Here is a 12,596-nt window from a genome sequence, read left to right on the forward strand (position 1 = left end):
AGTTCATGGAGAATTGACAATCATTATGCTCAATCTCAAAGCTTCTACTCAATTGATTAGAGTCTCGTGCTGATAACGTGTTATGAAACAATAAAAGAACAAGAACAATATTGCAGAGAAAGAGAGAGAAGGAATTCTTATTGAATTGGGATGATTTACAATGGAATAAAACCCCTCTATTTATAGGGGAAAAGTAACTTAACCACCAAGTAACAAACCCTAGAATCTTTCTAGAATATAGACATTCACCATAAATAGAATTCTATTTATAACAATTAATATATAGATTAGACGAGCTATAAAAAGTGATGTTAATAAACATTTTTTTTAAAAACAAGCATAATAGGTAAAAGGAAAGGTGGTTTCAGTCACTTATTTCTTAGTACAAGAAATGGTTGTCAGTTCAGTGAGAACATAAAATAAGCTGATAACTTAAAATGAATACATTTCGGAACCAAAAGTTTTCAAGCGATAGACAATACTTGAGGTCCTTACATGATTTCCGAAAAAAACAAAAAGAAGAAATAAAAAAGTTTCTTGCATACATAAGCAAATATTAAATAAGTGATTTCGGTGAGATCAAACTTTCTGTATAAGCAATTCCATCGTGAACTCTAAAACATTAGGGCCAGAATCCAAATGGACCTGTGGATGTCCTCAGTGCAGTATGTGCAAATGTAATCATACGGTTTTGCTCCAAGGTGCATTTGCTAAAGTCTCAAATAAATATAGTAGCACTTCACCATTTGCAAATCTATATTTCAATTTGGCATATACAATATCGCTGAGTCGTATGGTAAATAATACAGTCCAAGATTCTTTGACACCATAGTCTTTCATTACCCACAACTTAAAAGTGCCCCATCCTTGATGTTTATGAGTAGAAGAAACGCAAACCATTTCTTCCACTAATGAAAGGCCATAATTAGACAACACATCTTCATTAGTTATGTGTATTTGCTCTAGCAAAGGTATCTCTCCATACACCTCATTTGAAGAACTAAATGAAGCCAAATGATAAGTTCTTGATATTGTTTTACCGAGCCAATGAAATGCTCCATGAACAAATACCATAGTATCCACACACAGACCGCAATTTTGGCAAGGATATATCACATTTTTCTGTCCCAACCTAGGGCAAATGGCAGTTGGATAGTAACAAATTTTTCTCCAAGAACCACTTTTTAGCGAGAGAATTTCAACAAATGGTTGATCAACTCGATGCACATCCAACTTAAGGATCTTGTACCCATCACTCATTGCGTCATATCCCAATCCAAACATAGTACGCAGTCGTGTAAATTCTAAATGGGGAAGAAGTGTCGACTCTCTTGTGGAGGGGTTCCACAAAAAAAGTTGATCAAATTTACTAACAAATCCGAGAACAGCCAACCCACTTAAACAACAAAATAAGTGGCACTCAAATGGTTTGTAGGTTGAAGGGAAATCGAGTTCTTGTACATACTTTGAAAGACAACCGAATTCTTGTATATTCGATAAAGGAGAAACATAGAAGCTAAACTTGATGGTACGTTCCATATCACCCCTATCAAGCGATGACTGGCAAACAAGAAGTTTGTGGTTATTCTTGGCATGATTGAGATGCTTCATCTTAAAGTAAGGATCAGAGATTAATGCCTGCCAAGATTTTGAAACACATTTGAACTGAAGAAGAGACTTCACGGGTAACCTGATGAGGATTTCCATAATTATATCGTCTTGGAATTGAATTCCAGTGGCCTAGATAGGACAAGGCAAGTGCTTTAGTATAGTTCAAGGTCTTTAGGGCAACAAGAACAAATATTAAAGAAAGAAAGGTACAGAAACTATCTTAGAGTGAAATCAGAACTAACATGATGATCAACAATATCCATCTGCTTTGACGGCTTTACAACTCTCTTCCCTGTAATTAATTAAAAAAATGTGGTCAGCCCCATTCATGTAGACCTGAGGCAAAAAAAATCCTGGTTGGCTCAAACCACCCTTGTTAAAAAAAAAAAAAAGAAAGAGAGAAACAGATACCATTACGAGTTCGTACTGATTTCTTCTTCTGTTGGCATCTGAGAAGATTTGCCATTATTGTCATATTTGGAGTTTCCCTATTGAAAAGATTAGCCTTTTTTGTCATCTTTGAAGCTTCTCTATTTGCGCTATGGCTTCTCTTCTTCTCCTATTGATTTGATTCAAAAGGAATTCAACTCCCCTCCATTTTCTATTGTCTCCATCTCTCCAAGTTCCTACTTGGATGGATTGTGAAAAAAAATAAAGTTAATTTTTTGGAATAATATAGAATTCTCTAAAATGTCCTAGTTTAGTATACTTGATATTTATCTAGTGGACATATCTAGATGTTCTAGAATGTTGTAGGAAGATAAGACATATCTAGATATTCTAGAGTGTTGTTAGAAGATAAGGTTGCTAGAATTTTCTTTGTACATTATCTAGAATCATATCTAGAATCATCCATAGGCTAGTATAAATAGGGGGTATCTTGTTCATTTATAAGTAAGCCAAAATCAAGAAAGCCTTCTTTCCTAAATAAGTTCTCCTATCTAAAATCTCTCTTCTTTTTTCAAGCTTCCTCTTCTTTAGTTGAATCCTCCAATCTTGGTTAACGATCTTGGGCTAGCAGAAGGTCTCCGAATAATACTCTTCTTCTGCTATTCTTTACATGGTATCAGAGCCATAAGTTGGCTCCTGGATTTCAAGGTCGGGTTAGTGGTTGATTCAACTGATTTCTCTAAATGGATTTGGGTGGTCGTGCTAATGGACTGGGGATTGAGTTATTGAACCAGTCCAACTACAAGGTATGGAAGACTTGTATGGAGTCATACCTTGTTGGTGAGGATTTGTGGGAAGTTGTCAATGGGAGTAACACAAGTCCTCCTACTGACGCATCGGAAAATAGCAATGCACGTAAGAAGTGGAAGCAGATTAATGCTAAGGCGGAGTTTATCCTCAAGAGGTTCATCTCTCATAATTTATTTGATCATATTATAAGGTGTAAATTAGCTCACGAAATATGGAGGACCTTCGATCGGCTATTCAACAAGAAGGATGAAGCTCGGCTACAGATTTTGGAGAATGAGTTAGCTAACACCACTCAAGGTAATCTCTCGATCGCTGAGTATTTTTTGAAGGTTAAAAATCTATGTTCTGAAATTTCTCTATTGAATCCGGACGAGGCTATCTCTGAAGCACGAATAAGAAGAATTATTATTCGTGGCTTAAAGCCAGAATATATTCCCTTTGTTACATCGATTCAAGGATGGGTTCAACAACAATCTTTGGAAGAATTTGAGAATTTGCTATCGTCACAAGAGCTATTAGCCAAACAGATGGCTGGTGTATCCATCAAAGAAGGGGAAGGAAATGCTCTTGTCGCCGATAAGAGGAACTTTAAAGGGAAATCAAGAGATAGCATGCACTTTCAATCCTCAAGTAGTTCGAGCTCGCTAGGAAAGAAGGGAGTCTTCCAGCAACGGTAAAAAGCCTTTAAAATGTTACCGTTGTGGCAAAGTCGGGCACATAAAAAGATATTGTCGAGCCAAAGAGAGCAATATAGCTCAAATCGAGGAAGTTGCTGAAGAAGAAGAAAAAGAAGAAGACTGGGGAAAGTGCTTCACAGCGGAGACTCGAGCAATAAATGCCATGGCTTCCATAAATTTTGAAAGAGACTGGATCATGGATTCAGGATGCGGGCACCATCTCACTGGAGATCAATCCAAATTCTCCACCTTTCGCGAATACAACGGATATGAGGTCATTGTTACAGCAGATAATACAATCCATAATGTGGAGAAGGAAGGCATTGTTGTGATCAACGAGAAGCAAAAAAATACTATCACCCTCAACAGTGTCTTTCACGTTCCAGGTATGAAGAAAAATCTATTTTCAGTTGCAAATGCTGTAGATGCTGGAAACTATTTGCTATTTGGCCCACGTGATGTGAAGTTCCTCCGAAATATCAAGGTACTCAAGGCAGATATCGTTCACTCAGGTAAGAGAGTTAACGATTTATATGTCTTATCTGCCTCTAATTCATATATTGAGAAGATGAGTAGCAATGATAATACACATATTTGGCATGCTAGACTTGTACATCTAAGCATGGATAAATTAAAAGTCATGGTAAAGTTGAATCTAGTAAAAGGTTTGCCTAACTTAAGAAATTTTGATGGAGGAGAGGTTTGTGAAGGATGTCAATATGGAAAGGCACATCGTCTTCCATTTGACAGATCCTTGTCAAGGTGCAATGCCCCACTAGAACTTATTCACAGTGACTTAATGGGGCCAACGAGAACTCCTTCATTTTCAGGCTACTCCTATATGCTAATTTTCATTGATGATTTTACTAGATTTACTTGGATTTATTTTGTGAAGCACAAGTCAGAAGTTTTCAGTAAGTTTGTGGAGTTCAAAGAAACTGTTGAAGGTGAACTCGATTCCAGAATAAGGCGGCTACGAACTGATAATGGCGGTGAGTTTACATCAGATGAGTTTCTTTCCTTTTGTCGTCGGCATGGCATTAAAAGAGAGCTGACATGCGCTGATACGCCACAACAAAATGGAGTGGCGGAAAGGAAGATCCGACACTTAACTGAGACATGTAAGAGTTGGCTTCATGCCAAGAATCTACCTAGAGCCTTGTGGGCTGAAGGTATGAAATGTGCAGTGTACGTGATTAACAGAATGCCGCTTTCTCCAAATAATATGAAGTCTCCCTATGAATTAATGTTTGGAGAAAAGCCTAGCGTGAAACACCTCGGGGTTTTTGGCTCTATTTGTTATGTTCACATTCCGGATTCTCAAAGGAGCAAGTTAGATGCCAAGGCAAGGAAATGCATCTTTGTCGGATATGATGAAAGGAAAAAGGGATGGAAGTGCATGGATCCTAAAACTCATCTCTTTGTTGTCTCAAGGGATGTCATATTCGACGAAGTGTCTTTGTATTATGGAGCTGCATTGAATGGAGCGAGTTCAAAAACTTTAAATAATGGAGATTCAAGCTTGTCCATTGCAGGTGCTTCTCTAGATAATACAACTGCCGAGGAGTTACGAGAAAGGGGGAGTCCTGTACCTCAACAACATGAAACTCAACAAGAAGATGATTCAAGTGGTTCGGGAAGGCCAAAAAGAACTATTATCAAGCCATCCCGCTTTAGAGATGAAAATTTTGTCAATACGTATTCCTGTTTCTTTGCAGGACCAATTGATGATGAAGAACCTTCCTCATTCGAAGAAGCTAAAGGAGTCAAAGAATGGGAGCTTGCTATGGATGATGAAATGGAGGCTCTGATAAAAAATCAAACTTGGAGCCTTGTACCAAAGCCGAAGGATGTACAACCCATTTCTTGTAAATGGGTTTACAAAATCAAAAGAAGAGCCGATGGCAACATAGATAGATATAAAGCAAGGCTAGTTGCTCGGGGATTTTCTCAAAAGTATGGTGAAGATTATGAAGAAATCTTCAGTCCGGTGGCTAAGATGATCTCTGTCCGAGTTGTGCTAGCCTTGGCAGCCTCGCATAATTGGAAGTTATGGCAACTTGACGTGAAGAATGCTTTCTTATATGGAGAGCTTGACAAAGATATTTATATGGAGCAACCACCCGGGTATGTCTCTAACTTACATCCTAATCATGTCTGCAAACTTAAGAAGGCCCTTTATGGCCTCAAGCAAGCTCCACGAGCATGGTATGGAAAAATTGCTCAGTATCTACATTTCCGTGGCTATAATGCATCACAATCAGATCCTAGCTTATTTGTTAAAAAACAAGGAGACTTGCATATGGTTGTTCTTTTGTACGTGGATGATATGATAATAACAGGAAACAATGAAGATGAAGTTGCTAGGCTTCAAGATGAGCTTTCCATAAGATTTGACATCAAGAAGTTGGGAGAACTACACCATTTTCTTGGCTTAGAGGTGACAAACATGAACAAAGGGATCTTTGTCACTCAAGAAGGATATGCCAAGAAACTTGTTGACAGGTTTGGATTGAAGCAAAGCAAAACATGTTCTACTCCTCTTGAGATAAGCACAAGGTTAAGGCGGGACGAAGGCTCACTTCTTGCAGATCCCAAGCCTTTTTGAGCTCTTGTTGGAAGTCTCCTGTATTTGACTATTACAAGGCCGGACATTGCCTTCTCGGTGGGATATGTCAGCAGATTTATGCAAAGTCCAAGAAAGCCTCACTTAGAAGCTGTAAAGAGGATTCTAAAGTATATCAACTCAACATCAGACATGGGCTTGTTCTTCCAAAAGAAGAATAATTTGGTGTTGGCTGGTTATACGGATGCTGATTTTGGTGGTGATTTGGATGACCGAAGATCAACATCGGGCTATATTTTCCTCTGTGGTAGAACAAGTGTTTCTTGGTGTAGCAAAAAGCAAGACTCAGTTTCTTTGTCAACCACGGAGGCAGAGTATAAAGCAGCTGCTCTCACTACTCAAGAATGTGTATGGCTACAAAGACTTGCTGAAGACTTGCATCTACCTATATCAAAGCCAACTGTGATCTATGGAGATAATCAAAGTGCCATCAAGCTTGCAAACAATCCAGTATTCCATGCAAGAACTAAACACATTGAGGTGGAACATCACTTTGTTCGGGAAAAGGTTCTTGATGGAACAATCAATACTTTGGAAGTGAGAAGTCAGGAGAATATCGATGATATCTTCACCAAGTCACTTACTAAAGCTTCGTTCGAGTTCTTCCGTGACAAGCTTGGAGTAGTTTCCAAAAAATCACTTTAAGGGGGAGTGTGAAAAAAAATAAAGTTAATTTTTTGGAATAATATAGAATTCTCTAGAATGTCCTAGTTTAGTATACTTGATATTTATTTAGTGGACATATCTAGATGTTCTAGAATGTTGTAGGAAGATAAGACATATCTAGATATTCTAGAGTGTTGTTAGAAGATAAGGTTGCTAGAATTTTCTTTGTACATTATCTAGAATCATATCTAGAATCATCCATAGGCTAGTATAAATAGGGGGTATCTTGTTCATTTATAAGTAAGCCAAAATCAAGAAAGCCTTCTTTCCTAAATAAGTTCTTCTATCTAAAATCTCTCTTCTTTTTTCAAGCTTCCTCTTCTTTAGTTGAATCCTCCAATCTTGGTTAATGATCTTGGGCTAGCAGAAGGTCTCCGAATAATACTCTTCTTCTGCTATTCTTTACATGGATAACAGATGTCTTATCTTTATATCAATGGTCTAAATTTAATTACTTGACACAACGTTTTAACCACAGTTAAAATAATAGATATCTTATGTTGTCTTATTTTCTTGCCATTATAATTGTTTGTTCATTGTGTCCTTTTCATTGTTCTTGAGCCGAGAGTCTATCAGAAATAACATTTCTTGGTTCATAAGATAGAGTAAAATTTGCGTACACATTACCCTCCCGGACCCCACATATGAGATTTCATTGAATTTTTTGTTATTATTGTTGTTGTTGGTATGGCTCTCTGTGTGTCAATTCTCTACCTGTAATTCCTTGTATATGGCAAGCTTGAAGCACTTCTTTTCGGCTATGCTTATAGTTAGAGCCACATAGATATCATACTATGCCTTAGTCTCAAACAAGGTTAAAGTCGGCTATTTGATATTTTGTATTGGTACGATCTTTATGGTTTGTCCACTAGCTAGCTCAAGTGGTATAATAATGTACTAAAAGGCAGTCCGGTGTACAAAGTTCTCGCTATGCAAAAGGTTAATTCCACTGTACGTAGCGTTACCTTGTATTATGCAAAAAGTTATTTCCTCGGCTTGACCCCGTGACCTCCTGGTCATACATGACATCAACTTTACTAACTACGTCAAGGCTTCCCTTCTGGTATAATAATGTACTACTATTGTTTATTTAGTCTCCTATTTTATGGAGCTTAATCTGTTTCCAAGCCAAAGTGACGTTGTTCATATTCTCTGATTTCTTAATATTGGTTTTGTTATGAATATCATTTTGTATACTGGATTAGGACTTGTCAAAGCAATCAAGAATTTTGTTCTTTTTCCTTTTTGGGGTCAGAAGGTGGTTTGCCTCAATTGATACATACAATCTCCCTGCTTGTGAAGTAACTCATAATATGGGAAAATTATACTCCCGAACCTTTTCGGAGTACAAGGGTTAAACTGATTTATTTTCGGTGTGATTCGGATATAGATTCTTTAAATTTTTTGAGTTAAATATATATTTAGAAACTACATAAAACAAACTATAAATCACAATAATAAACAATTTAAATTATTTGTAACTATTTGCAAAATCAAATAAAATCTTGTTTGACTCTTTAAATAGTAATAGATTTGTTCTTTTTAAAACGGAGAGAGCAAATGCTTCTTTGAGAATTTCAGATTTACAGTAGGTGCAAACTTGATCCAATTTTGTTGCGTTTAAGATCACATACATTCAATCAGATAAACTTTGGCTGAAATATTTTGGAAGTTAAAATTGGATAGATAGAAACAAATGTCGATATAGTAAGAATATTTTGTTTTGCCTTGCCGTATTAAAATGAAGGAAAAATCAAGGTTCATGAGGATATTCTATATTTGTTTCACTAGTCATCAATGTGATCATAACAAATTTAAATAACTAAGAGAAGTCAAGAAAGGATAGTGAGAAGTACAATGATCAATTCAAAACAATATAATAGTCATAAATCTTGCAGCAGTTATGACTTTCCTCAGTAGCTAATTCACAACCTAGGAGAAGAATAGGAAAAAAGTAAAGAGAAAAATTGTTTATACAATTATACTTTATGATTTTACACTTACCGTTTTTTAATAATCATGGTGTCCGGACCAATTTGTGTGCACGACGACTAATTATAATGTTGTACGATGGGCCGGGCTGGGACCGGGACCGGATCGGGCCCGCAGTCCTAACGGGCTAAACGGGTCTGGCGGGCCGGTCTTGGTGGACCGGTCCTTAATGGTGCAAAAAGCCCGTGGTGGGCCGGGTATGGTAAAAAAAACCACGAGCCCGGGACCAGCTAGCGGGCCTGGGCCTTTCTTACCGGGCCTAACGGCTAATTTTTTTAAAAAAAACTACGGTCAAAAATTAAAATTATAGCCGTTGGGCTGCAATTTTGACAGTTTGGAAGTTTAAAAAATAGTCATTTGGCCCTCAAACTTTATTTTAATCCCAAACTTTATATAATTATACTTTTTCCAATTTTCAACTATAAATACCCCCTCATTCTTTCATTGTTACTCACCAATTCATCAATCTCTCTACTATAATTGCTTATTTTATTGTTGAAATTTCGTGAAAAATTGTGAAGTTGGTGAATTGAAGTATTCAAGTCTTCAACGATTTTCAATTTTCAAGAAGTTGTTCGGCAATTCGGTAAACGCGTTCCAACTCTTAAGTTTTAATATTATAGTTTTGTTAGTTTTATTTAGTATAATTATAATTTATATGGCATTTTCTTTGAAAAATATTTTTGGTGGTAAAGGTAAAGCTAAAATTGGTGAAAGTAGTGGCCATCCTACTACCCTTCCCCCGGCTCCCCGACCCAGACCTGGTAGACGTCCTGCTGCTCCTATTATTCTTGATAGTGATAACCCATGTTTTCAATTTTCCGATAGTCAATTTTGCATAATGTTGCACCAGGTGAAAATTTAGATGATGAAACTATGAATGTTCTTTATCCTAATGAGATACAATGTAGATTATAGTGTACATTGTACTTTGGCATATCTTCTTTTAGTTTTTTTTCCTTTTAATGGTGGTATTAGTACCTTGTTGTGCTCATTCCATTGGGGGGAGGAAGACTAAGAAAGATATTCCATTTTTGGTAATAAAATTATAAGACATGCCCTTGAATATCTTTTTACAATATTTTTTTGTCTTTAACTTGCAATTATTTATAAGCTATAATATATATACATAACATACAATATATACTACAAGAAAATATATAAGGGAATATATATACATAACATACAATATATACTACAAGAAAATATATAAGGTAATATATATACATAACATACAATATATACTACAAGAAAATCTATATATATATACTACAAAACATTATAAGAAATTATATTTGGAAATATATATACATAACATACTATAAATAGTATACTATACTAGTATATTATATATACTACAAAACAAGATTTTTCAAAATTCAAAATGAGGGCCTCATCCCCAATGACCACCAACGGCCATATTGCACAAATAGCCATTTTTTTTTCAATTTACAAAACTAACCTTCTCTAACACTATAAATACCCTCCTCCCTCTTTTTCATTTCAATACTCAATACTCATTTCTCAATCTAAATTTCTCTCAATCTCCAATTTCAAGACTTCAAGTCTCAATCTTAATTTTCAAGTTACATCATGGCTCGTTCGGAAAGAGTGCGCTTATTTGTTTCGCACTTCACTATGAAGTGCTTGAAGAAAATGAAGAAGGCCAAATATTAAAATGCAAGAACTGTGGAAGAGTATTAAATTTTCGTTCAGGGTGTACCACAGGTATTTTAAAGAGGCATATAACGTATTGTGTTGATGGTATTTATCCGCAAATTCATCTTTAAGATATTTCAACAATTTTTGTTATTTTAAAATTATTAGACGTATTTATGCTTCATGTTGTACTTTCTTATTAATTTATTATGCATGGCAATTTAGTTTTACTATTGTTTTGTTATTTTAGTTTTTCGTCAAGCACTTTAATGATTAGATTTCTACATATATATTACATATATATTATTTATATAGCCATGATATGGTTTACAAGAAATTGCTTTAAACAAAAAAAAATTAAAAAAAAAAAGCACGGAAATAAAAAAAGCCCGTTAGACCCGCTAAGCCCACGAGCCCGGCCCGTCACGGGTTGGTTCCACCCGTTGAGTCCACGAAGTCCGGGACCGCCAGAGCCTAGGCCCGTTTGGCCCATTTAGGCCCGGCCCCGGCCCAGAATACAGCATTATGCTTTACATTAAATGGTTGATAATATCAACCCCCTTTGATATGTTGCTGAAAATGCTTCTGAGCTGCTACATTACTAGCAATTGCCGTATCATCATTGATTTCTCTGTCAATTAATTGTGTCTCAATCTCATGATTTTCATTAATAAATCTCTCATGACAAAGAAATTGGAAAAGGGTGTTCATAAAACACCCTAAAATTGGAATTCTTGAAAGAATATATGCAGTTTGTTGTAAATTCATGGCAATTCACGCAATGAAAATTAGTAAAAGATTTTGAACTTTGAAGAATGGCTAGTGAGTCTTGAATATGTGAAGAAGTTGAATTAATTTATAGCTGGAATTAGTGGTGGGACGAAAAAGTTTGAAAGCATGGTCCATTAATTTGCTTTATTTACTTGACACCCAAGTCCTACTTTCTTGTCATTTTCCTGCCTCTTTTTTGTTCTTGTGGCGAAAGATGTAGCCATCTCAAATTGACTGACTCTTCAAACCATGAAGAAAAAAGGTGCAAGATTAAACAGAGGCGGATACAAAATTTTAAGTGCAGAGTTACTATAATAATTCCGAATTAATATTTATAGTTATATAATAAACTTTTTAATACACATATAAAATTAACATAAAAATTACCGACCACACGTAAACAGAGGCAGAGCGAGCCTACTAGGTGCGAGTTCGACCGAATTCAGTCACTTTTGCTTAGACACTGTATTTTTATTAAGGCGAAGATGAGGAATAGTGTGACTCGTCGAGCCAAACATCTTTCAAAGCACTACTACTATCATTTGTGTGTAGTCTTAGCTCGGCTATCAGCTTTTATTTGGAATTAGGATCATGTTTGATCCGAAGTTAGGTTTTTAATCTTGTTTAACGTGGTATAATTCTAAGTTAACCCAAATTTTTAATTAATGGTTGTTTGGAAAATAGTAGATATAAATTGAGATATTATCCAATCATACTTTAGTAATCTCAGTTGGTTTTTTAATAATAGTAAGCTACTATATTATTAATACTGAAATGTATCATTAATATAATAAATGTATATACTATAAAATCAAGATCTAGGCTCTAGCATGTACAAAGGAGAATTCTAGCGAGAAGAATAATTTTCTTTTCAACTACCAATCAACAAAAAGAGATTTTAATTTTTGCCAAAAGAGAAACACAATAGGATCAAGTGTGTATATATTGAGAACAAAAAACCACCTTTTGAGTCAAAAAGGGAAAAAGAACAAAATTCTTGATTACTTTGCAAGCTCTAATACAGTATGCAAAATGACCTTCATAACCATAAAAATATTAAGAAAATCAGTGAATAAAAACATCGTTGTGGCATGAAAACAGAACAAGCTCCATAAAATAGGATATTAAGTGAACAATATATATTGTACCATATTGAGTAGTTTTTTTATAAAGTTGCATATGCAGAGGCGGATCTAGGATTTGAAGGTGGTGGGTGTCATAATTTCTTTTAGTGTATACCTTATAATGACTAATAAAAAATTAGTTAGAAATATTTATTCAATTTTTTAAATAAGAAATCATACCTTAATTATAACAACACAAGTAAAATCAACATTTACACTAGTTACATTTTTTTTTGTATATTAAAAATAAATTTACACAAGATAACATCT

The 12,596-nt window shown here is 35.4% G+C and overlaps 2 protein-coding genes across 2 annotated transcripts; one reads left to right on the forward strand and one right to left on the reverse strand.

Moving 5' to 3' along the window:
- Positions 1–681: 681 nt before the first annotated feature.
- LOC138869723 (F-box/kelch-repeat protein At3g06240-like) lies at positions 682–1,707 on the reverse strand. The gene has a single exon (XM_070147374.1). It carries the CDS (start codon positions 1,705–1,707, stop codon positions 682–684), a length of 1,026 nt encoding a protein of 341 aa, XP_070003475.1.
- A 1,037-nt stretch (positions 1,708–2,744) lies between these two features.
- On the forward strand, positions 2,745–3,488 carry LOC138869724 (uncharacterized). Its single transcript, XM_070147375.1, has one exon. It carries the CDS (start codon positions 2,745–2,747, stop codon positions 3,486–3,488), a length of 744 nt encoding a protein of 247 aa, XP_070003476.1.
- The last annotated feature ends 9,108 nt before the right edge of the window (positions 3,489–12,596 follow it).

Source organism: Nicotiana sylvestris, chromosome 5 (assembly GCF_000393655.2).
Source record: "Nicotiana sylvestris chromosome 5, ASM39365v2, whole genome shotgun sequence".
Taxonomy (NCBI): domain Eukaryota; kingdom Viridiplantae; phylum Streptophyta; class Magnoliopsida; order Solanales; family Solanaceae; genus Nicotiana; species Nicotiana sylvestris.